This window comes from Rissa tridactyla, chromosome 3, assembly GCF_028500815.1.
Source record: "Rissa tridactyla isolate bRisTri1 chromosome 3, bRisTri1.patW.cur.20221130, whole genome shotgun sequence".
Lineage (NCBI taxonomy): Eukaryota > Metazoa > Chordata > Aves > Charadriiformes > Laridae > Rissa > Rissa tridactyla.
This window is the reverse complement of record NC_071468.1, coordinates 81,223,502-81,251,027: the sequence shown is the minus strand read 5'-3', so window position 1 is coordinate 81,251,027 and position 27,526 is coordinate 81,223,502. Positions and strand designations below refer to the sequence as shown.

The window sequence follows — 27,526 nt, the reverse complement described above, 5'->3', positions numbered from 1 at the left end:
CAGAGAAACAGCTGATAGCTATTCCCTCATTTATCAGCAAAATCCAGGTCTTAATAGACTTTCTATAGAATACTGGGCAGAACATATCAATGCGGTAGCTAAAAAAAAAGTAACGCGTTATAAATACAATACCTAAAGGAATGCGACAATCTGGAGTTTTATTTTAGGGATGCTGATGTAGCCCCCTCAATAAGGCTATTTTATAGTTGTCACTAAATTGTAAAGTTATCTGCCAAGAAATGCATTTATATTTAGAGAAAAAAAATATTAAAAAAATGTGCACACAAGTTTCATTCCATGTGTGGGCCAGTAATGCTCCTACATTGGAGACTGCTAAGTATTCTAGGCTCCAACAGCAGCAGGGTCACCTTTGGATCAACTTTACCCTCAAGTTACCTTTAGATTAAATTGCATTTGTATTTTATACTCACGTTGGGTTCATTATAAGTCGGCGGAAGAAGTAAGTCCAGGTGATATAATCCATTGCATCCTGCTTAGAAGTAATTGTTCCAGCAGCAATTTCAGCATTCAAGTGGTCAGCCAGCACTTCTAACAAGCTGAAGAACAGGAAACAAGAGGACTTAGCCGACTTTACAATCACAAAGACTGGTAATATATTTTGTAGAGTTGTGCATTAAAAGGTTTATTACTTTTAATCTGAAAATATATATTTATCTTCTGGTAAAAGAGAAGAGGGGAAGAAGGGGGAATGTAATTGCAAGGTCAGTCATCTTCTTTACATGATAGTGGAATGAAACCCAAATTATTTTTTGATTGGACCAAGAACGCAAAAGTTTAAGTCATTCATGGAATGTACTCAGATGGAGCTACTCAGTGGTAACTTCTGAATACTGTATGTTGACCATATGATCATGCTGGTTTAATCCAATAGAGAATCATATGGAAAGACAAACAGGAAATGAAACAGTGGCAATAGCTTAGCTAATACTTGACAAATACTTGAGGGCTATTAAAATTACATCAAAACTGCTTCCCCCAGATTTTGCCTCATCTTCATCCAACCAAAAAAAAAAAAAAAAAAGGCACAGCTACTTTTACCCAGAAAGATCTAAACTCAGAAACACAGAAGAAAAAAAATCAGTTTAAAATTATTCTTACAAAGTAAAATACTGTTTAGTGTCATTAGATGGAACAAAGACCTCCATTAGGGTATCTAATGAGATCATGCCTGGCTAGAGTTCAATCAGGGAATGGCAAATATCCTTAAGGATCAACCTATTTTTTCTTGTATTATAATGCTTCTTCTTTTCATACTGTTCTTGCCCTGTTGCTAAAAGTAAAGAATAATTTGGTATGAGTAGCTGTTTTAATTGCTCTATACCACTGATTGCACACTTCTGAAGGTAAGAACCTGTTCTACCCAGATTGTCCAACAGAAACTGGACAGATGATTCAATAGCTATTCCAGAATAAAGAGTGCTTTCTCTTTTGCTTCTAATGTGCTATATTTCAGACCCATGATCAGTGAGAGCACAAGGCCTGTCATACGAGTTGTGTACTCAAGTCTAACTAAAACACAAACAATGGCTTTTAGAAAAACCTTTAATTAAAAAAATATGAAGTTTAATTTTACAAATTTGAAATCCTACACAAAGCTGATATATCTGCTCTTTGGTAGAACAGATGGGAAAGCATTCTAAAACTAAAAACCCTCCAAAAAAACCCAAACAGTTTCTCTTTGAAGTTATGAAGCCTCTTACTTTAAATACTTGATCATAAAAGAGACCAAGACAACTCTAAGTTAATCGGATCACAACCAACATAGAACTGGACGAGGTTTCTACTAATATGTGAATATAAGTATGAAAATTTATCAAATAGTCTTTGTTTATAGTAAAAGATGGAATATATCAAACTACAAAGTAAATATATACAGACAAAATGAGCTACTAGAAACACAGAATATTTACAGTATTCCAAACAGGAACAAGGTGTGATTACCACTGTTATATTGAAGATACAGTTTTTTATTTACCAATGAATTGAGAGATTTCCTAGTTTGTGCTAGTGCCATACAGTCTGGATAGTTTATCATCATTTTAATCACACTGCTCTTTTGACTTATTAGCTATCATTTTGAAGAAGATCAACTCCTAGCCTTTTGTGCTAAGTGCAATTTATACATTATAAAAAGAAAAGTGTGGTTTCCTAAGGAAATGAAGTGCATGTCTCCACATTCTTTGTTTGAAAAAATTTTACGTCTGTCTGTGCACCACAGAAATTAACCTTCAAATACACCAGCCCATTTCAACTACACTTCACAGGTGGATAGCACTCTCAAGCTCCTACAAATTTCCTGACCAGACAGAGGTCCCATTATCACTTATGTTGAGGGATGAAGTTTTCCTAGGAGAACAATACTGTGAATTCTTCATCATGGAGAAAAGCTTTCAGTAACGCTCATGCTTTATTACATGTCTGAGAATTCCTCCATGAAAACATGCATCTATATGAGACCTATGTAACTAGTCCTGCTTCTTGCTGAACAATAGAGTATATTATAAATATCACAACGAAGGCACGAGTTACATTATGCTGGACAGCAAAGTTGGTATGAACTAAGTTCAGAGAGGCTGCAAAAAGGTGGTGTTTCTACATTTCTGACAAAAATATTGCCGTTTTGAAGTGCAAGATGTTTTGAAAATGTATTATTAGTAGTTTACACCATGCAGATTTCTTTTTGCACTTGTGAGATTTTGAAGAATGTGATATCAATAATGGTACAGGTATTCTAGGCAAAAAGTGCTAGAAACTCACTTTTTTTTTTCCTATTAAGAATTTGTCACATAATTTCAGAGAGGGTTCTGAGGATCATGTATATTTGTCCTACACACTGGCCTTGAAGAACCAATGAGAACCAGCTCTCATTCAAATGTCTCAGACAACACTAAGAAGCAGAGAAGCCTTTGTAGTATTATCTGGGAATGGACTAAAGAGCTCAACAGTGCTTCAAAACACATGGAGGAAAGGATTTTTCTGCATAAAGATGAATAATATTTTTTGGAAAATGTTTTTCCTCTAGGATCCTGATATTTAGGAGATATTTGGCACAGGAATTTTGTTTTGTTTTTCTCTATCCCTCACTTGTAGTATTGTTTATAGTTTGATCAGATTTTCTGATTGCTATATCTTTACCTTGATTCCACTGGGAAAGGTTCATAAAGGAATTTTTTGTAGAAGTCTTTCTTAATATCATGAACTAGAATTACAGCTTTTCCCTGGTCGTCAAACTGTGGTCTGCCAGCACGTCCCATCATCTGAAGTACATCTGTCAAAGAGAAAATAATGTATAAAACAAATGTATTTATTTGAATGTATAAATAAATGTATTTACATCTTTATAATGTGCAATACAGGATTTTTGGATTTCTTTGGCCTCGTATGGCCTATTGATTTTCACAGATCTAAATTTTTTTTTCCATCTCAGATAAATTTACGATGAACTTCTTGCTGGCAGAGAGTATCTTCCTGCATACTTGAAGACCACCCACTGCAATAGAATCCAAGCTTACAACTAATATAAATTTCCTCTACTCTCCTTCCATTCCATATCCATCCCTTGTTTGATCACATGCAATTAAAGATGATGAGTAAGAGAACTGTCTATTATTTCCTAATTTTCAAGTATTTGACTTCACAATAGTGACAGTTCCTTGTATAAGCTTTTCTGCTATATCTGATTTCCTACGTTTTGAATATTTTAGAGGAAAAAAGGTAAAGGCAAATTCTAATTCCTGAAAGCTATGGTCTTTACCACCCTAACTTCAGTTACGTATTAGCTCTTGGGTAGAGACGATTTCGTATCATATGTTGTCCCTATAACAGATCACAATATACAAATTTAAAAGCAGGTACAGCTAAAGCTTACCTCTGCTACTCTGCCTACAAGTCATTGCTTACAAATACTAGTTAATGATTTCTATAAACACTGAAAATACTAGTTTATACAAAACATGCTCAACTTGCTACCCGGCCACCAAGACAAGTATGCTTATCATCTATCTGTTTGCATCTTCTCATGATCAGAGAGTGCATCTGCATAGGTTGTTTTGTGTCTTGCTCAACAGAGCTCTGATTCCTTTTTGGTGCCTCCAACTGCTATTTAACTTTGAAGAAACAATGGAAAGCAATTCATAAGTAAGTTTTACATCTTTATTTTAAAGCTTTTTATGTTTTGTGTATTCTCTATGAGCTCCATCATACCTGCACACAAGATGTGGCTTGCACTACCTGGCATTTTGAAAAGCAATTTCAGAATCAATAAGCTTTTGGTCCAATGGTCAGTTGGGGAAGGGAAAACTAGAGGGTGAAGAATGGCCTATAGCAACGGACAATGATAAGAGAAACAGCCCAATGATGAAAACCAGTTTTAGTAACACAGCGATATGAAAATGTAAAATGAAACTAGTTTGAAAACGATGTTTTTGAATAAGTATGTGCACACGGGGGTGATGAAACAACTGCTTGCTATTCTAATGTGATGAATTAAACTGTGCATAATAACGTATAGGAAATGGACTTACCAAAAAGTGTCAGGAAATTATTTTTGCCAATATCCACTACGTAATTATCCAAAACCAATATTTTCTTTCCTGACTGTATGTTGCTTGCCTGCTTTTAATCACTGGACTAAACTCCTAAAATGTTAAATATGATCCAACTGGCTGATTAAATGTCTGGTAACTGAGAAAAGGCCCTCCCCAAAGCCTCTGACTTCACTTAAAGAAGTGAAATTTTGAAATTACTGAACACTCCAGAATGATTCATTCTGCCCTTGGCTGCTTGCTTGGAGCCAAATGCATCACTGATATAGAAAGGTAACGTCAGCGGGAAGAAACGAAGTTATACCATGACAGAACAGTGAAGGCATAACTTGAGGGCAGCATTAAAGACAGTATTGTGAAATTTTGGAAGTATTTCAGAAAGAAACTCATTATATTTTCATTTTATTGCTGCTGCAAAACTGTACTACCTATCCACAGAACTTCCAGATGCATAAATATTCTCTAGAAAGTTAAAAATAAAAATGCTCTAAGCAAACCACACCACATGTTTCTTCATAAAGTAAGGAATCTGCATTTTCTGTTGCAGTGCAGACGACAAAATCTAAATGCTTCCATCACAGATGATGGTATTCCATCCACCCCTCCACCCCGCACCCCCCAGCCTTATTGAAAATTCAAGAATTGAACAATCCCCAATGTCCAAGTCACCTGAATTCAAAAAGGCACTAACGAGTGAAAGTATAAGCATTCCCTAAAGCCTTCGTGAGTACTTGTACAACAGATTTCTAAAACAGCATAGTAAGTCTTCAATGCTTATTGAGTTTCTGATTTCTTTTGAATATATAATTTTCTTGATTACTTCTCTCTGACAGTCCTACAGATTCAACATAAAATTTAAAACTTAGTTGATTTCTTTCCTCATCACTGTTCCCCACTCAGTAATTAAGTCAGTTGTCACTATTCTTCCAGTCGGGGGGAGAGAGATACTACTTCACTGCAGAGACCGTTTGTACTAAGTTTACCTCAGCCTAAGTCTGTCACAAAATGCAAATGTGCATGGCGAAGCTCCCAGGTCATTCCAGAATCTTTAAACAAGAGAGCTGGTCTGGAAATTAATCCCAAGTTTCCTGCAGTGCACTAACCACTTAATTTAAAGCTCTGTGATGGGTTACTGGGAGAAGTAACCCCTGTAATATTTTCAGTTTGAGCTTTTTTTCATTAGTAAGCTGAAATGTCTTTTCAGCTGCTCTTGCTGAAAAGACAGTGTGTGGTTAGAAAGATGCAAGCTCTCTATTTACATTACAAATAACATTTAGATTATCCTTTGGTGTACACATCTCTGGCATATATAGGATTATTTAAAAATAAACTTTCTCTTGCCAAAAGAGAAAGGGAAAATAGAACAGGAAACCTGGAATAAATTTAGCTTGTCCTCATTCTTCAAGCTTAGTACCATCCAGACAAATATTCTCCCCGTCTGAACTCTGAAAGGAGTTCTTCCATGGTTCACTTTCTTAAGCTTGTTGAAAACACTGCAGAACAGTTTATGAAAAGTGGAGTTTACTGGAGCCAGAAAGCAATAAAAGTCTATATCAACCCGGAATTTCAAATATTTAATTTATCTGCTTATTTTTGAAGTATCATTTACTTGAAGTATCACTTACATCACTGAAGATACTAGAATAGTTAAGGTTTTTCGTTTACTGTCCAGTGACTACATATTAATTTTATGTTCTCATACATGTGTGATTCAACTGTTGCATTTCAAACCATGGCTAAGCTTATTGTTAAAAATCTGTTTCTATTTAAAAAAGGTTTCAAAACTGAAAAAAATTATTCGCAGGCATGAAAAGTTCCTTTTACACAATTAACTAGGTAGCTAAATATGACTTTATATTGTCGCTTTAATTTTTTAATGTCTACTTTGAATCATACACATTAAAGGGATTTAGCATGAAAAAAGATTTGCAAAATAGAAACATTTTCATTACTATGTAAAATCTTAAGAGTTCTCTCACCACTTGCATTACACAAAGAAACTCTTTTCTCAGCACTTTTAGTCTCTACCCAAATTAGGTATTTTCAGGGATCAGTTACTAAATAATTCAGATCGTTTGCATACACTTGAAATACATTTCAACATATGAGCATTTCCATAATATATGTAAGTACCTGTAATGGGATAATCCACGTAACGCCTTGTTTTTCCATCATAGTATTCTGTTCCTTTAACAATTACTAAATGAGCTGGAAAATTTACACCCCAAGCTAATGTGCTTGTGGCAATAAGAACCTAAAACAGAAAGAAAGATTAATGAGGTATATATAACAAAAAGCCAACTTTCAAAATTCCATGTAAAACTCATTACGGCAGGACTCAACAAACGTACCTGGATTTTGCAGTTCACAAACAATTCTTCCACAGTTTTCCTGTCTCTTTCATGCAGACCCGCATGGTGCATGCCTATTCCAAAAGCAAGTGTCAGCTTCAGATTTGAATCTCTAACTGTCCCTATAATGTCATTCATCTGTAACAGAAGAATAGTTGCATGTTTTAAAACAGATTACTCAGAAATGTTAAACTTTTAGGGTTGTTATCTTTTTTTTATAGCAAGGATAATTTGCTCAATGCTGTTTATACAAACAGGAAAAGACAGTCTTCAGTTTCTGAACAGTCTGGTTTTAGCCTAAAAAAATCAAATACTAGATTAATGATGGGGGGAATACAAAATGCACATGACTTTATTGACACAACAAATAGTGCAGATAAGGAAATGAAAATGCTGAAAATATCTTGACAGGTCTGGCAAATGCTGTGCACTCTGCTCTGTGTTTGTTTAATGCAATCCCTAGTATCAAACGGGTTAGAACTGGTATAAAAACATAGCAAATCCCTGCAACCACTAACATAGTAACAGTCATAAAAAATAAATTTGGTGCTCTCTAATGCCCATGAAAAGACAGACACAGTTCTTCAGTTTGATAATTCTGCAATTATCATTCATCAAAAAAGTTTCCTGTTCACATGCTGAAATGCAAATTAATCTGAACATTTTTTTTGAGAGTGAGTTTGTAATTTATAGACTTAAACCCTGTAGTGAATCCCAACATACAATAAGGGTCTTCATTTAAAACTTTTAGAAGTCCAGACAAAAAGCTATTTTTTTACTACTACTATTTTTTTCAAATCTCATGTCAATGACTACTTGGAATCATTTTAACTACTATCATTTTAACTATGTTTCTTTCAGGTAGTAAATTCCATAATAAGCTTATTTCTTTCTGTAGATGACCTCTGTGAAAAACCCCTCACTAATAACAAACAAGAGCTTTATAACTTCTGTCTTGTTAAGTAATTTTACCTCTCAGTATTTCTTCTGTTGTTTTATTTTTAAGGCCATTTATTATTTTATGTGATTTTAATATAATTATAGCCAGGAACTTTCAAACCTCATCTCTTATTAGTGGTTTCCTGGTGCCACCAGCAGTGGCATGATGATATTGCATACTTACGGGCAGTATCATTCACGGTTAACCTAGGAGGCATAGCCAAGGTTAGAGAAAAAGTAGCAGTGCAGAACAAATTACTCAGGGTAACTGAAGAATTTGAACTGAGTATTCAGTCTCGTCTTGGACTGAGTATCTCAAAGTACTGAGATATGATACCTGCACGACCACAGTGTTATCTTCAATTCCACTTAGGACTCTGAGGTGTTGCACTTCCAATGTTCAGAATTGTAAACTTCTCTTAATGTTTCCTGGGTTTTATAATTCTCAGACCTTAATGTTACTAAAATGAGTTACTATCTAAGCCCAAGTAACATATGTCACTACTATTATCAAAAAAATCCTTAAAAGCTATAAAAAAGCCAGAGAATATAATAGTCCACATTCAGGATTAAAAAAAACCCACAACCAAACAACACAGATTTTGTAAATCAATAAATTTTGCCAGGAAGGGCAAATTACAAAGGATTTTAAAAAGTCTATTTATTGAAATACTATTGACTAACAGAACCAGAACGGATAGAAGTAAGAGAGAACCTAATTTAAAAAAAATATTGTTCAAGTTTTGGCTTCGTCCAATCAATTTGATCTGTCAATGGAAGCTCCTAAACTTTACTTTCCCCCACAATGCAGTTGCCTGGATGTTCCTAAGAGTTTCCTATGTTATAAGACATGGAAGGTTTGTTGTATAAACTGAGCTGGCATGTAGAAAAGAAAAGGATTCTTACAGGAGAAAAGAGTGAAAGGGGGACTATAAAACACTGAAACGAACGGAAAGGAAGAAGAAAGGAAAAAACAATGAATTGAGAAGTGAAGAACGGATAAGTCTATTTAGGAAAAGGAAACAAGAGGGCTAGACAAGTAGAAGATAGTAAAGAACTGAATGAAAGGAGGATATGTTAAAGGATAAAGTTTATCTATCTAGATACAATCAGCAAACCTTTGATTTCTCTAGTCAACATGTAGACATGTGACTGCAGTGCAGACAATGTGAATTATGACCCATCTTAAAGATTTTTTCTTCTAAGACAAAAAAAAGCTTGATGAAATGAGAACCTGTATACTGTTTTCCCTACAATTATGACCATCAACATACGTTGCTAAATATATTTTTAAATCTATTAATGCTTTTTGTGCTATGGATTTATGAAGCGGCACTAGCACTGCACAGGCTCTTTACACTTAGATAGACATTTTGCAAAATATTATGTATATGTATACATTTGACAGGGAATTAAGATGAAAAGTAGAAAACAGCACCAGTAAATATCAGAAAAATAAACAAAAAAAAATTAATGCATTTACATTTTACTCCATTTCTGCATTCAAAAACTGACAAAAGATACTATATTGCTGAATTATTTTTTCTCCTCCTCCTCAAGAATCGTCACCTTATGATAGTTATGTCTTTAATGTAAGGGAACAAGCCAGTCCCAATGACATTTATTTCATTATTCACATGAGCAGAATTTGGTATTGGGAAAATAATGAATCTAAACTCCCTTTTCCTCTAGAAGAGTACAGGGGTCAAATTAGCTGATTTGGATTAGTCTGTAGTGATTAGACTGCTCCTTCAGCACGTGCAGTTTTACAGTGTTAGTTATTTTCAGTACAAAACCTGAGCTAAACCTTTTTACCATGTAGTTGCCAGCACAAAACATCCTAAATTCACACTGCTGGGAATTTATTCAAAGATGTTCTTCTTGCTTTTACAATCGGTGGTGGTGATTTTTTCTTCCCCTCTGACTTGTATTACAGCGGTGGCCTGTGGTGCTGTTAGTCATACCTGCAAAGCAGTGTAATTTACCACAGGAAAACTAAAGAACCCTTAGCAGGAGAGCTGGCGCTTGTACTACTATCCTGTCATTTTAGCAGCAGGGAATCCTAGTCATTTTTAGCTGACCCCTTACTTTCACATAAATCAATGTAATAAACACAACTATTTTACCCATAGGCACAATCCAAGGCTTAAAATTCTCATGACAATTTATTTAAAAATATAACTCTCTTATGTCAGTGTAGTGTAAGAATATTATCACTTTCTGTTAAGAAATAATGGCACAATTAATAGGTTCATTAACCAGAAACAGACACAGCATCATGACTATAAAACAAATCTAATGTTTCTAATTGTTATAACTTCATTACTATTTATCTGTCTGAAAACAACTGTAATATTAACTCATAAAAGGGTAAAGAAAATATATTTTATCTTAAGAACAGAAAAAGTGTATTAAAAATAATAAAAGGAAATATACATGGTACTGACATAAAAAACGCCCATACAACACTGATGCAGGGAACTTAATGCAAGGAGGGATTTTTCCCTGGACTCCAGGACAGGCAGGATTGTGCCCATGCGGAAAAGGTTTTGCTATCATTCACACATTTTTGGACGAACAAAAATACCTCCTGTGTTTTGCTAACATTAGGTTGATTATGAATCTACCTTTTAATAAAAAACCTTTGAAACCCAATTTGGGAGTCTAATAGCATTGCAAAATATTTATTATAAAAAATAAAGTTTATTTCTACCTTTTATATTCTAATCTCTGAACAAGCTAGATTTTTCTCAAACTAGTAAGTAGTCATTTTCTTTGTTCCTGCACATATGTAAACTGTTGAACCATTTACTTTAAGCTAATAGAACTTTTTTATATTTTAAATTTATTATACTTAAAAAGCTTTTGTAGAAAGATAGGATTCCATTTAAGTAGATACATTACCCTGTGCCTGAAATACATTCCAGTCAGAGTATAATTCAGCAAGTTGATGACAATGCTGGCTCCAAAAGAAAGGAGGAGACCAGATTGGACAAGAATGAGCTAACAGATTGTGCAGCCCAATTCTGTCCCTTTGAGTGTGATATATTGTTTCAAGATGCTAAAAACCCATACTTTCTCAAAGCATATCTGTTGTGCTGGTTTTCCCATTTTCACAGAATCCTCATTATTAGTACTCTGTACTCTTTTCAAAGCACGTCAGACTCAGACCATATGCCACTGAATAATGCTTATCAATTGTCTAAAATGCCCAATAGAAGAAAGATGTGCCAAACAAAAGAATCGTGAAAGTTATGAAGTCTTTTACAAAAATAATTACATATTTCACATCTGCTACAGATGTTAAGTGAAATAAAAACATCTCCTTGTTATAACTAAATGTTAATTTTTTATGACACACTTTTGTGTCATAAAAACAACATCTTGTAGAAGGAAGCCGAACTTCTATAATGAGTGAAACACTTAGAAATCATTCTGGGGTACCCTCCTGATCTTTAAAGGCAGGAAAAAAAAAGTAATCTTATAAAATTATTTTTGATGAAGAGTTGACTTAAACTCCCGAACTCTCCCACACAAAACAAGGTGCCTGAACCACCTCAAATAAGATTATTCAAGAAACTTTTAAAAATATGGTTTAAACAGTTGAGATATATTATTAAAACATACACATTTAACCCTAAAAATCTCATCTAAAAGACAGCAATATACCTACTCACAACACAGACCAGATTATTCTATTCCTGTTTTATAGTACAGCACTACATCAGAACAATAACATGGACATAACAGGTTATTTGATTTAGAGAAGGAAAAGTCATCTTTTGTTTTTCCAACAATTCTTGTGATGGGGTTTTGTTTTTTTTTTTTTTTGTTGGTTTGTTTTTTTAGCAATGCAAACCAGAAATTTAATTCACTTTCATGCATATGCATATTTCCACAAAGTGTACGAACACATATACAAATCCATAATTAGTGCACACATGTTTATACACTCACATCTCTAAAATCGCAAAATCAGTATGGGACTGATTCATTCCTTTGGAGTCAATGAATGCCCTTCATTCAAGTGCCCTTGAATTCAGTGGAAGCTGGCTGTTGCCTGGTATGGATGCTATTGAATGTTACAGTAGGTATGTTTGTGCTAAAGGATTTTAGTTATTTCTAGAGGTTTCATAAAGAACAGTCTTAACAAGATGCAGATGGTAAAATGATGCACAAAGCAGAATGCAAAACCCATTGTGGTTAAAGTTAAAGCTGTGTACATGGGTACATTTCTTCTCAGTCCTTGCACTGTAAATATAAAAAATAAAATAAAGTATCCAAGTATCTGGCCAGGGAATAAATTTCTTAAAAAAGAAAACAACACAAATAAGAAAACACCCTGCTTGTTTGCTGGTGAGAACTGCCTTCTAACTTCAAACAATAAACAATAAGTACTACTTTGTACTTTTGTTTTAGGTTAAGAACAAAAAGCAGTAAAAACATTAGAGAAAAATAAATAAACTGAAAACTTGATTCTAATAAATTATGTTGTAAAATAGTTGCAACATCTGCCACCACCACAGATGTAGATGCAATTTCTGAAAGAAGGACTTGTTCTTCTTTAGTCAGCTCCTAATGTAGAACAGTGTAACTGATCTTACCCAAGCTTACCACCACAAACTGGTGGCACTGTCTGTTTCCAGAAGGATAATCTGAGCTGTTGTCCCTTTTAATGAAATAAGTAATGGATCACAAGCTTGAACATGACAGCCCTGGCTGACAGCTCCAAATTAGAATTTTAGCTAGAAAGCATATATTTAAAAAATCATCTCATGATTATACAAAACGGAGGGTAAGCATAAGGTTTTCTTTTTTCATTGGCATATTGGCATCAATGAACAATAAAAAGAAAAGAAGAATTATTCAGTTTTCAGGGGCAGTCTTTTCTTTAAGATGCACCACCTATTCACATTTATGTCATGATGCACCTGTGTCTTGTACGCATAGCAAGGATGATCTTTACAGAGTGATGTCTACTGAGAAGTCCTTGCAACTACTGCAAATGGCTAGGAAGGCAGCTTCAGCTGCTTCTTCACTCTGGCAAAAAATAAATTCTGTGTCAGGACTGCAAACTGTAAGAGGGATAGAGAGCTCATTTTGGAATGTGTATGGACAATGCACCTTACAGAGCAAGAAAAAACACCACCTCTAAGGCTCTAAGACAGGTAATTATTCTGTCTTCTTCAAGACAGTGCCCACTCATATTCTGGGCAAAATGTTAGCAGTTCTGCTTAAATCATGAAGAACTTCTGCATGTGCTATGCATAGCAATTAGCAAATGTAGGGATGAGCTTTGAAGTACTGGCTACAAATCTCACTAAGCAGGGTATTTCAACAGCACTGGGGGCTTCCTTGCTCAGACTAAACTAGACATGAGGTATCTGTGTGGACTTTTCTTCATAAAAAACATGCACATAGCCTGAAACTCAGTTGGATAGAATCTATTAAACAGATCTATTGTGCAAAAACAGGTCCAGTAGAACTGAAAAACTTGTCAGTATTAGAAACAGCAATTTTCATCAAGTACTGTTCAGTTTTATGAAGACTGACTCCTGTCTCAACTTTCTGAACACCTTTCAACTTTCTGAATACTGTAGGAACATGGGTATTAGCAGGAAACTGTACATCAGACATGAAATTCAAGGCAAGCATCCAGGAAGAACCATCTCCAAAACCGAATGGAACTGCCTGTAATACATGATGGATGTAGAACAAAATTCCTTCTTGACTATAATTCAGCTGCACCTGTTAGACTACCAACTCCTTTGAGGGAAAGAACATCTTGTATGACTCCTCCATGATCCAGGTATGCTGTTGTCTACTTTGGTGGCAACAGTTGAAGAGTTGTTTCTGTACGTCATTTATACATACAAATATGCATTCCAGAAGCTTCACACAAGTTCATGCCCTTTGAAATATAACTGATTGAAATATTGTCTGAATTTGATACATGGAGCTGGGTGGCAGAGATGGGGGTGGATTTGGCTGTTATCTGAGAGTATTGTGAAGACAAGCAGTCTGGAGTTTTGTGAACAGAACCCTTCACATGAGAGCCTGGTTTGGCATTACCACTACAGGGAGAATCTCTACAGAGAAGATGAGGGAAGCTAACATGATGGCACAGCTGATAAACAGATAACAAAAATCCAGTATTGGTCTCTTCCTTACTCCAATCCCTCCCCAACAAGGCCTGAAACTCTCTGTTACCATCACAGAAAAGCTGCCATGCAGGGTAACAGAGAAAAATCACTCTAATTGCTGTAAGAATCTGTGTCTACCTCAATATCAGTCTTCCAATTATGGATGGCATTGTTTACAGCATTTTAAGAAGCTTTATGAAGTCTACCCAGTGGGAAGCTAACATAAACATAGATTAACATTTGGCCATCATGTAGCAAAACCAATTACACCATTAAACAAAACTAACCAATGAGTTCTCAAAGGAATCTTATGTCAGCCAAAATTAGCATTTTGAAGAAATGAAGAAAAATGCCAAGGCCTATTGTAAAGCTTGTAAACTTTGTATACACCCATTTATGAAAAATCTCTATATCTCAACATATTTCACAATTAACAATTACAAATATTTTGAAAATTAAGTCATTTGTCTGTAAGGTCCCCTAAAGGAACACTGGTTGGCAAAAAACAAACATGAAAAAGTGACAGGCAACAAAAAATGTTGTTTAAAGGCAACAACAATTTATTTCTTCGAACTGGTCCATTTTTATCCCATATGGAATTGAGAAACACTTGAAATATTTGGGCAAGTGTTTAAGACAGGGGATACCTACTATAAAGCAAGTATTAACTAATTCTATTTTTAATCCTTAAAAATGCCACAGCAATACAGACAATATTTTGTCTATTTCACCTAGTCCAAGCCTGACTTTAATATAACTTGAAGTTAGAATTTTTAAATAAAAGAAATATTATTTGCATAAAGAATTAAACAGCACATACACTATATATGTAGCACTACTATAGCTTTGTCTTTTGCTTCAATATCAAATGAAACTCAGGCTAATCATGCTCATTCAAAACATAAAACTACAAACTGGTCCCATAATTACCTAAAGAAACGTCCCCTTGAAATCGTGGGTACTTCAAACACAACTGTATTCTGTATAAAAGTGGTAAGATATAACAACTTAGGACTTAATCCTCAGTCTTTTATATTTACGTAATCAGAACTGAGTAACTTGGTAGGTATCTTATGCTTCAAACATACACCTTATTAATTCAAATACCAATCATATGCAAAGGTTATTAAACTAATAAATGCAAAGTCTGCTTGTCCTTGCTGGCTCCTCTTTCAAAACCTTCAGAGGTTTATTCTGAAATGTATGAAATTCAAAGACTCCCAATAGAAAATCCCTTTCCAGCAAGTGAAGACGGTTCAGTTACAGTTCTTTTCTGGATAGTGGTAGCTTACAGGACATGAGGAAGCTATTCATATTACTGCAAGTCATTTAGGGCAAGCTGCGTGTTGCATATTGTAATTGTAGGCAAGATTACTACAGTAAACTAGCACAAGGTACTAGAGTACTATGCAGTAATAATTTTGATATGAATTATTTCTATTATGCTCAAGAAAACACTAAATAGCGTTTATACAGTTAGAAAAGCAGCATCAAATTGAGACGTGTTTTAGTATTAGTAGTTTATCAGCCAAGACATCCATTTTCTCCTTTAAAATCCATCCAGAACAGGAAGGATACAGGTGTTATGCTTTATCTCAGAAAAGTCACACTTTATTTTTTTGCAAATAGCAAACAAAATCAAATTATCTCATCTAAAAACCTATACTTTTTGGTATACAACTATATAACTATTCATACAACTGTTGATATATAAATATTCATACAATATTCAATTTGGATCTTGTATTTATGAGTAATGCATTACATTGCAATGGAAATTCCTACGCAGAAGGTCTGCAACCATTATAGAAAGCTAACTTCCAAAATCTAGGAAATCTGAATATCAACCAAAAAAAAAATATGTTTTGAAGCAATAATACACTATAATTGGGACCATTAATCCAGAAGGAAATAAATAATTCTGTATTCACAGCAGGCGCTGAACCCAGTGCAATAAATAAAATCTAGTATACATTTTGATTAATGCAGATAAAAGAGAATATTGAACAGTTGTTTATTATTTGATCGCCATTCATGTTTTGCAATAAATGAAAGAAGGATTCTTTTGAGAAACAATACAAGAAAATGTAATTAAAGATTATATTGCTTGAAAAAGAATAAAAATTAAACCTTTACTCAGCACTGCTTAACATCTGAGTGTTTGACTTTGTAATCTTTATATTCTTAGAACAAAGATATTGGCAGAAGCTATCTTTTTTTTTTTTTTTCCATAACATCGATGTATTTCATTGATATGCAAGACTGAACCATTCCTAAACGGTTGGGTCTGCAGTATATCTGTATATGTATATATGTATGAACATAGATGTATAGATACATGTATATACATATGTACATACACACACACAGATATATATGCAAACGCATAACCCTCTACACATAGAGTTATCTTATGAGAAGGATGATTTTGCTCCTAAAACACTGAAGGAGATTTGGTTTAAATTCCAGCTCAACATCTATATGTCACAGATTTCCAGCTGTAAACTTTGGAGAACCCTAGTCCTCTTTCTTTTATTCTTTGTCTTATCTTTGTATCAAAGACTTGTACCATGTGATATATGTTGTCTGGGACAATGGAACTAGTATTAATAATAGATATGCAGGAAAAACAAAGATAAAAGAGTTTGCGTTCTAAAGTTCAGATCTTGCAAAGATGCTTATATAGTCTTAATGCTGACGCTAGTTTTAATTCATATTGAAATTTAGCATATGCATAGCTGTTTCGAGATCTACCCTCACATGACTCCTTTCTTTTAGATGTATTTTCTTTTCAAACAAACATCAATGAAATACAAATACAAATAAAATGATTCTACCTCTCTTTCATCCATCTTCAGCCATTGTTTGGGATCATCCTCTGTGGCTAGGAAAGCTATCAGATCTAAGGCAGTAAGCCTTGTCTGACGTCTGGATGACACAAAAATAAGAACAGGCTTGGCTGGAGAATGACTCCGAATTGCTGTTGAGAAAAACAGAACTTAAGAATTAGGCCCTTTAATGACAAAAATTAGTTTCTCTTTGCAATACCTAGACAGCAGATATACCTCTCTGCAGATGATATACATACTAAGTATCACAGAATCACACAGAATGGTACGGATTGGAAGGGACCTCTGGAGATCATCTAGTATACTTACTCTCTGTTCTGCCAGATAGATACAACTGTGGTGAGCATATACCATCTCTGAGTCAAAGATCATGTAACTATGCTTAGCTAAGTCTGAGTAATTTGCCCTGCTACTTCAGTGATCATTATAAGCAAATTAAAAGAAGCTGTTAGGAAAAAAACCAAACCACCAAAACATCGTTAAAGCTGGACAAGCTTTCTAGACTTCAAAGCTTGTGAATTTCTCTATCTCAGCCTAATAAGTATGTTACATTTTTTCTACCCTATTAGGATATGTTGTCTCAGGCTAAGTGCCATCAAGGTTCAAAGCTTGCTTTCTGCCTGACCCAGAGCTCAGACTGCATAAACCGCTGTCTGCCTGCAAAGGATCACTTCAATCTACCAAAACCAGAAAAGGTAAAAGAAGTAGAAAGTAACTTTTCAATAGCTGCCATGAAAAGTGGGCATTATGGTACAAAAGAACTGATTCTGTTGTTTACTAATTAGTCTGATCTATTTAAACCAATTATGTTTTAGGACTTTTAAAAAAAAGTATTTTCTTGCTCAGCCCATGTTTGAAAAGTTTCAAGTTGCAGCAAAATTTTTACGGTCTCAGGAATGAGTATCGCCATGGATATGCTAAAATAACATTGACTGTATCACGCCAAACAAGCGGGGAAAAAAGCCCTCAATAAATCATACATCCACAGATTTTCTAACATCAAGAAGCTCTAGAAGTATAAACAGGTGTACGTGGAATTTAAAATACTCTCTCTAAAACTTTGTAAATCCATCTATGTGTTTTCTCATCTAATTCTCATTCTAGCAATTAAGTTTATGCATTGTTAATTTCCGAAAACTACTTCATACTATCCGCCATCACATATTGTTCCCCAGTTCGGGAACACTACCCAGCATGTGCTCTTGCATACACACACACTATACACTCGTGAAATTATTGAAATAAGATAATTCATGTGTATTTATACCTTACAACTATATATGCCAATATATCTATATATTTTAAAAGCCCAGCATCTAATGGATTTTTGTTGCTTCAGGAACAGGTGTGGTAGAACAGCCCAAGACAGATTTATTGTTCATTAGTGTTTTTGTACAATGCTCTTGTGGAGGTGTAAATAATCTTGAGCTGTCAAGATTGGTCTCTAGTCCACAATCAATACTTTGCTTCTGTCATAAGGCTAATTAAAGCAGCTAAAAAGTCACCTCACAAATGTCACCTCACAATCAACAGCAGTTCACATTACAAAATTTATTTTGGAGGTTATTTTTAATTGATATAATAAATATTCCTTATGTAACCAAACCAAAACATGTTCAAATAAAATACCAGAGTTTTTCTTAAATCCATCCTGCTTGCCAGCTTTGTTAAGAATAAAAAATTGAAAACAGAAGCATATCTGGATGCACTACAAATTTTGAATTTTATGGTTATTGCTTTGAAACTAGAATTATAGGAGGTTACCCTGACTTGCAACTTCTGTTCACAATTTTTTTAGTGCTTACATACAGCGGTCCATATGAAAATACCTCAGCAGATTAATAATATGAATAGTTTTATTACTTTCTAAATTTCAAATATTTTTACACAAATGTTTCTTTATGGTGTCAAACACTAAGAGAAAACACATTTTATTTCCCGTTCATTAGCACTAATTTTATTCTTCTGTTCTAAATACATTACATTCCACTGTTATATGCTGCATTTGCAGCACACTTTATGTTTCAGACAAATAGCTTTGGGCCATTAGCAGAGCAGATTCCCCCTATACATGCCAAGAGTACATACAGTAACACATGTTGTAAATGTGCTGCAAATGAACTGTGTAAAGTGCTCGAAGTCTTTCTTTCTTTTACAGAAAGAAGGAAAAGATCTGGGAGTTTGTTGCTTACCCTGAAATGCAGGTTTGTTCATGCTAGCCATGCGAGGACAGTAATGCTGGCCAGGGAAGCCCTGAATGTGCACCTCCAGAGGGACTGGCCGTACTGATGGTCGGAAGTTGAACAGACCCATCTACAAGGAAACATTTTTTTCAAGTTTTACCTTGAATTATCTCATAAATTGCTATTTTGCTTTTCTGCAGCACAAATACATATCTATCTTCTGAAACATTTTTCATACCTGATTAATATTTAGCCAGTCAGCAAGGTCTCTAGCATTTGCTAAAGCAGTGGATAAACCAACTACTCTTACAGGCTTCTCTGTGTGAGATGAGATGAAGTTTGTTCGAGACACAATGACTTCTAATACCGGGCCCCTCTCATCCCCTAGTAAAGGAAAAGTCAATTGAAAAACAGAGAAAAAGAAAAGGTTCAGATGTCAAAAAGTATATTTACGTCATAAGTACCAGCACACAAATTTAGCAACAATTCTGATCAAAAAAATCCAAAACATGCTCACCTAGCAGATGGATCTCATCTATGATAAGAATGGAAACTTTCTGAACATAGCTTCTGTTCTGCCAGCTTCTGCTGACACCATCCCACTTCTCTGGGGTAGTAACAATCAGGTCAGCTTGGGCAATAGCTCTCATATCAGGAGTCACATCTCCTGTCAACTCTACAACCCTGTAATCCAGAAAGACAGTGGCTTGGCTTTACAAAGATTTAGAACATCCTAATGTTCAAATATTAACTCCTAAACATTAACTCTTAAAGGAGAGGAGAAACAAAATTAACCAAAGTCATTTTGTTTATGGTCAACTACTTCTAACAGGATTTTCAGAATTGCTTTAAGTAAATAAACCTGTCTCTGTTTTCCTAGCAAACACCATATAAATACCATTCCTTAACAAAACCATATAAAAAGAAGAGGGTGAATATGAGTCCCAAACCATCCATGGTTAATTTTTCAAAATGAAGATAAAATAAGAATATTAGTAGTATATAACGTGAATCATAACATCCTGCCATACCCAGGATGAAAGCTTTCTAGAAAGCTACCAAGTTGCTGCCTCCTGTTCTGTATAGATCTCTGGTTTGAATAACGAGGATAGATTGTAGTGTATCTGCATTTGTTGGTGAAGTTCCATTAAGACTGGAGCAGAAATTATCCTGAGGTCATTTTTCAGGAAGATTGGCAGAGTTTTTCCAATTATTTGCCTTATTATCCTGACTAGTTCTACAAACAGCATTTGAGATGATCCATCATTTTAGACTGAATATAATGGATTTTTGACATTTCTATGACACATTCTACATCCAGTTGAACATATAATAAAAATTCCCCATAAAAAAGTGTGTATATTCTGTTCAAAATTTTAGTTACAAGTGACAGAGTAAATTTCAAAAAGGAAGTATTACCCGAAAATATTTTAAGATTATGAGGCAATTAATTTATCCTCACAGTCCATTAAAATAGCCAAAAAAATTAAAAAATTGCCAATTAATACGTCACTACTATGATAATAGCAGGAATCTCAGTGGTAATTTCATGTACACAGAAATTACACTCTTTCTATTGAAACATTTAACTTACAAAAAGAGCTATATATCTATATATAGGAAAGGAAAAGGGCCTAAATAATGCATCCAATGGATATAATTTTTAACTCAAGAACGTATGATTTTGTAAAGCATTAACATAACTGATATACCTTATATGTCATCTAATTAATGGCTGAACTCCAACACATGAGAAGATCAACAAGAAATTAGTGTTACCAAGGAATAAAAGTATATCTAATTTATATATGAAGGACAATATATGAATACTAGTATACAGTTCATGCAACTCCTATGATTCCTTATAGCTGAGGTTTGTAAAGAACACTTATTTTGGATTGCAATTTCAATTTCCAAGGATGCTGCAGCGAAATCTGAGCTTCATATTTGTTATACTGGCAAGTAATGACAATGGGTATCAAAGTGTATCCCTTGTTTGACACCCGCTTTGACTGGGTATCAAAGTGTATCCCTTATTTAGTTTTGATTTTGCTATATAACATACAATCAAAACCTATTTTGAAACACTCAAAAGTATTCTGTAGATTTTATTCATACTTGATGGGCTGTTCTTTTGCTTCTCATTTCTCTTATTAGGTAAGGAGAAACATACTTTTTACCAAGTTTTTCTTCAATCCTGACTTTCCAGTCCTCAATTCTTTCACGAACGAGTGCTTTTAAGGGTGCGATATACACTGCCTGCAAAAGAGAAGTCACAAAACCAGAAGTTAAACAAGAAACCTTTAATAAAGTGTACCTGTAAAGAAAAAAATCATTTAATACTTGTGAGATTTGAACATACTCATTATCTATAAATTGATTAAGGTCTGAGTTCCTTAAATGACCTACAACTGGATTATATTTTTAAAACAGACTTAGCACTTGAAAATACTGCTTTGTTTCCTGAGCCATTAACAAGCAAATTAATTAAGAAAGAGAAAGAATAATTTATTGAAATAGAAGTATTTACCGCACCATTTAATATCAAAACCCACTTATACAAATAATGCCATTTTTTGGCAGGACTGTAAAATCTGCAAGCTAACATTCTATAATAGAAATATTCAGAATTTCCACCAAGCAATATCTTACCTGATTTCTAGTTATATCGTTAAATTATTAAAACATTACCAATTCAATTAAAAAGCCGATTATTTTAAGCAAAATGTCACAATATTTTCCTCAAATATGCCTGCTGCGCAGGAGGTAATATTCTGACAAGTAGAAACAATATTTGTTTACAGATTTATGGTTAAATAGTCTGAAGCTTTTGAACACGAAGAAAGTGCTATGTGAAGAATTCACACACATTCTTTAAAATATATGGCCAGGTTTTCAGCTTTATTAAAACCTAAAAGACATATTCCTTTGAGAACTGGCTATTTTGTAAGTCTAACAGATAAGCTGAAAATGTGTGACTGTCTTGTTTACCTCGCTTGGACTAACAAATCACATGAAGATATTGGAATTTCAAAGATGAATAAGGGATTTATGTACAAGATTTCTGTTAATTTCAAAGGTTATTCTTTGATTAAATCTCACAGTCAGATACAAATACCTTTTCCAAAGACTTTAAAGCTAAAATGTGGCTAACTAAGACAAGATGGCTATGTCAAGATACAGATATATCTTCACTTTGAAAACAAAACCCCAAAAGCTAAGTTGTTCACCTTTTAGACAATTTGTTTTAAGAAATAAAACACAGGGGCAAGTTGTAACAGAAAATTGGCTTTTAGTAATTAATTGCAACTTATTCGTTTAAATAAGAGAGGCTGGGCTAGTTGTATTCACATGGAGGGGAACTAATAGCTATAAAACAGTACTATTACTAGTAGAAAGAGATTAAAGCAGGAAATGCAGGTAAGTAAAGAAAACGAAATCCCATATGACGTGTTTTTAGATTTAACACCAGTTGTACACTGATTAATAAAGCTGAAATAGAAGCATAATGTACGTAATGCAGTATCATTTTGTAACCAGACAGGTATAAATTGGAGAAAGCAAAATTCAGTTTGCCATAGTCTTTTTCTAGGCTTTTGTATTGCTGAAAACATGCCTATACAACATGGTTCTAGTAAACCTATTTTACAAACCTTTGATGTGGGATACTTGTTAAAAACTCTAAAGATGGCTAATTCAGCTGCAACAGTTTTTCCAGAACCTGTAGGTGCTCCAAGAAGAACATTACAGTCTGTGTGATAAAGCGTATGAAATATCTGGGTCTGGATAGGGTTGAAGTGTGTGAATTTGTACAGAACTTCATATTCCCGATGTCCCAAGGCTGTGATAGGCAAAGGTTGAAGATCTAGAAGCTCTAAAAACACAAAATAATCATAAGTGCATGATAAGAGATGCCACGACATAACATAGTTTATTATGAAGATAAAGACATTAACCAATACTTTAGTGGAAAACAACTGCCATTGGAAATTATTTTACTTAATATCTCATATGACATAGAGTCCACATTTGGGTCATTGTTAACTTCGATGAGGACCAAGGAAAAGTTGCTTTTATAGCTCTGAAGTATTTCTGGAAGTACTGCTGTTAGTATTCTGATAGCTGTGAACCTTTCATTTGCATAAATTAATCTTTTTCTTAAAGCTGTTTCCTTTTATCCCAGTTGTAGTAAGTTCTAAACCCACTGTATCAGATTATATGCATGTCCAGCTTCTTATGATAACAGAATGCAGAGTCGAATGACAGCATGCGTAGTCTGTATATTTCAGATTCAAGGGAAAAACTCTATTTAAGAAGGAAGGCTTCTTTGGAGTTTCTAAATTGTTGGAGTAATACAAATCAGATTAGTACAACTAAATTTTGCATCTAATCCTTTAAACATGTAATTAAAGACATAATCTTAATAAATAAACAAACAGCCTTTCAATATATGATTCTCAATGTATCTTGATGGCATCTGCTATCCAAACAATTAGAGATTGTGGAATTTGGAAGATGATATATATAACCAGATTGGATTTGGAATCCTACCAAATTAAGGAGACTGCAGTGATTCTGCTATGCAGATGCTTGCTTTGAAGTTTGGTTTGGTTTTTTTTTTTTTTTTTGTGGCTGGACGTCTCATTGCCTTTTCAGGGTGCTTCACATTAAGGTATGATATGGGAGTCATAAAATCTAGTGAGGCAATGATGCCTAATATTCTTCACATGCTTTTCACTGATACCTTATGGCTGTTTTATCATTCCCACTGAAACTGTGATTTCTTGGGCTCTGTTGAGGAGAAAGAAGGTTTTTTGCCTAGCAGGGCCTCTACGTACTTCATTGTTGAGTGGGAACCAGATGGGAATTGAAATCAATTACCATAAATCCTAGAGGCTCCATAACTGGTGATGTGTAAATATCTTTCTGTTTCTTCTGAATAGTAGTCAGTGATCAGTCAATTAGATAAAAAGGTTACACATGCTTTTCCAGACAGCGTAGGTACAGTATAACAATAGCTAAACACTTCACAAACACATGTGAATTTATGCATGCCAAAGGACAACACCGTATGAGAATGGGGTATTTCTGAAGGCACTCACTTCATAGACTGCTAGACGAGCCAAATGTAATTACAGTGGAAAGGTTTTACAATGACATCAGGCACAATGAATGTATAAAGCAATTTATGTATCCAGAAAAAAAGAAGCAAAACACAAACATATGCTTCTGTGCCAAGTGTTAAAAAAGAAGGGGGAGGGGAAGGCCATGACTTGATCAGCAGTGCTGAGTTGAAATGTGATGTTCGGTACTGTAACAGTGCTTCCTGTGATGAATTTATTTTAGTAAAAATAATAAAATGTTTCATATTTTCAAAATTTTAACTCTGTTCATTTTTTTTCTTTAAATTAATTAAAATACAACTATCCATTCCAAGATTACTTTGAACCAGTCCAGAAGAAATGTAATGCTTACAAGCACTAAGATAAGACAAACTGTAACACAGAGATTTGCTTAGTTTTATATGATAGTTTCAATTTTCCTATGGTTTATAGAGAACCTGGAGTAACTAAAAGGCTGGTACTACGTTGAGATGAAATGAGCTGCTTTTTGTTCAGGAATTTTAAATTTTAGAGAGCTTTAAAGTTAGTGAAGAAATGGTCTCAATAATACAAATATATCACAAAGTGGAATTCCACATACTTTTCTATGATGAAGCAGAAGTTAAGAGATTTATTGCACTATTATAAGGAAAATCAATAGGAACAAGATGAATTAAAACAAAATGATCAAATTTGAAGTTACCTGTGTGTGGTGGATGCCTCTCTGGAAGAATCAAATGTTGAAAATTTATGATACATACAGCCTCTGCTCCTAACCATCTATCGGACACAGCTCGAATGTAATATTGAGAAGGAAGAGGTTCAAAAATAGGGATTGTGAACACCAGCAGTTGAGGTTCTTTAGTAATGACCTAATGCAAACATGTAGACAATAATTACTGCACAGACAAATCAGTAACTTGAAAAATCATAGTTTGCCTCACTTCCATAAGCTTTACTGACACAAAGAAATAAAGTATGTGTGCAACTCCATGTGTAAAATGTTCACATGTTTATCAAATATTTCACCACTGGGAACAAATTTTGTTTCCATGGACTTCAAAATATAAAAATAAGGCTTGCTTTTCATCTTTTTCTTTAACAGACAAAACCATTACAGTCTTTCTTTTTTCACCTGGAAATAACTGTCCCACCAAAGGAGGAGAAGAAAAAGGGACATCTGATATTATAAAACTTCTTTGTGGAAGTCCAAGCTTATCACATACATCTGAAACTGAAAGCTGTGCTACTGATTTGAAAATCTGTTTAGGTCAAAACATTGTTTGACTTTACAAATCCATATCTCACTAACTTGCTTTTTGTCTTGCTATGAGATTCGAATAAAATCCATTACCTGTTTTTTTTGAATAATGAAGTACTCTGAATGATAAATGTGATCATTAGTAGGGTCTTCTACCCAAATCCACCAGGGCTCTCCAACAGTGCCGTGTACCTTTAAGAGTAGAAAAGATAGCTTTGTTAGAGTTGTAATGAGCTTCTCTAGATTTGCTGGGTGTATCAGATATATTTCTAAATGTTGTAGGCTTACAAAGGAATACAGAAATATAGAGATGAGAGGTATGAACAATATGACATTTCTAATTAGATTAGTCTGTTTAATGATTATGTTTCAAGAAGAATTTGCTTAAGGAACGTATAACATAAATGGACATGATATAAATGCAACTGAAGCTAGTGCCTCAGCTGTTTATAAATAGAGTGAATTCCCAGGGTTTCCTCTAGGTTTCTAAAAAAGGACTCCTTCTCCTTCCTCCTCTTTGTACTTCTGTGTTTGGATTCTGTATAGAGTATTGTCTTTTGCTATCCACTGTTCATTTTTCAGTCAAAACCATTCTCTCAGGAAAAACTGGACATTGAATTGTGACATTCCTCTCTCCTCCTCTCTCTCTTCCCCTCTCGTCTAGAAAGATACAGTAAGTGGATTCAGAAGGCTGTAGCTCTAGTCATTGCTACAGGTGAAGTGAGAAGAACATAAACAGAGCTCTCCCTTGATGATTCCCACACCACCTGGCAACACTTTATTCCATCCTAGATTTTTGTTTGCTTTGTTGTGTACCTTATTTTGCAATGCCAGCCACAAATCATATCTAGGTAGGATGCTCAGTTAAGCATTTTCGTTTCTTTGTCAGAATAAATAACTTGTGCCAATGTGCAAGCATTTTACAAAAGTATATAGGAAAAGAAGGAGAAAGCATAGTAAAGGACTATGGAAGACATACTATTAAATGAACATAGATTTTTGATGTTTCTGATGAGGACTGTGATACGGTACAAAACTAGTATGAAGGTGAAAAAAAGTTGGAATTATTCCTAAACTCTAGTTAATAGGAGAAAACGCAAGAAAGCGCATAGTTGCTTCTAATAGCAATTTTAACGCTACAGGTATCTGGTATTGATTCAGACAGCACACATTATTGTCAGCATAATTCATTATTTCGTATGTGTTGGAAAAAAGTCTGTACTGGCTTTTGAGGACAAAAATATGTCTTAGAACTTAAGTGCTTTTGTTTCTTTTTTAAAACGTTGCACAATAGATTAGTACATGGACAGTAAAGACACTGACATTTATTTTCATTACATTTGAATTTCACTAGCAGCTTCACTAGGAACTGAAGCAGTGAAACTGAAAGGACATAGGTCAGTGCAGGCGACATTTTAAAAAACTGCAGAGACTATTACTTCATCAGGATTTAGGAGAATTTAAGAGAGGAAAGAAGTATTAAGGAAGGCGATACAGTTCAAAGGTCAGAAATTTTATCATCAACTGTAACAGCATCTTAGTTTTGGAGAGTCCTGTGACTAAGCTGCATGGGGAAAGAAGGGCAACGTGGGAACAGGCAATGCAACATGCACTCGAGTAATGATTCTCAAGAACTCCAGGGAGCTCTTCAGAACTGACGCATATCTGTATTTTGAGCAACCATTGTCCTAAAACTGCATGTCTGATATATGACTTGACTAATTAATACTAGTTACATTATTCTGTATTTCTGCTGGACTCCTCCTGGCTGCAGTAAGGCTTACTTGCTCTGTCTGGGTATGGATCTAGCCCTCTACTTCTAACTATAGTAAGAATTTTCCACTCGGACATGGCTCACATGCTTTTACTGAACTTAAGGGCTCCCAGCACTGAAAGCTGCAACCATTACAGATCAAAATGATGTCATATCTCAAAATTACTAAAACACATCTTCTCTCTCTTGTAAAGACAAGTGCAAAATTTGTGATGAGATCATTCTAGAATTAAGTATCCAACTAAAGGAACAGTCTTAAAACCATTAATGTTAGCCAAGCGAGGTATTTCAGGTGAGTATGGTATTTAAATTTTTAATATTCTGATTTTATTTGACTACTCCCATTCTTTGAATGGAAT

The 27,526-nt window shown here is 34.5% G+C and overlaps 1 protein-coding gene across 4 annotated transcripts in view; it reads right to left on the bottom strand.

Annotated features, from left to right (window-relative positions):
- ASCC3 (activating signal cointegrator 1 complex subunit 3) overlaps positions 1-27,526 on the bottom strand; it is a 274,324-nt gene that overhangs the window by 50,221 nt on the left and 196,577 nt on the right. For 3 of the 4 annotated variants that reach the window (XM_054195069.1, XM_054195070.1, XM_054195071.1), the window contains 12 exons: positions 25,487-25,585; positions 24,836-25,004; positions 22,684-22,904; positions 21,204-21,289; positions 19,548-19,714; positions 19,269-19,414; positions 19,040-19,160; positions 16,836-16,978; positions 6,917-7,054; positions 6,699-6,819; positions 3,157-3,289; positions 432-557 (listed from right to left, as the gene is read on the bottom strand). In XM_054195069.1, coding sequence (XP_054051044.1) covers positions 432-557; positions 3,157-3,289; positions 6,699-6,819; positions 6,917-7,054; positions 16,836-16,978; positions 19,040-19,160; positions 19,269-19,414; positions 19,548-19,714; positions 21,204-21,289; positions 22,684-22,904; positions 24,836-25,004; positions 25,487-25,585 — 1,670 coding nt within the window. Of the gene's footprint in view, positions 1-431; positions 558-3,156; positions 3,290-6,698; positions 6,820-6,916; positions 7,055-16,835; positions 16,979-19,039; positions 19,161-19,268; positions 19,415-19,547; positions 19,715-21,148; positions 21,290-22,683; positions 22,905-24,835; positions 25,005-25,486; positions 25,586-27,526 lie in introns of those variants that run through there. The other variant, XM_054195072.1, reaches the window with a different exon arrangement.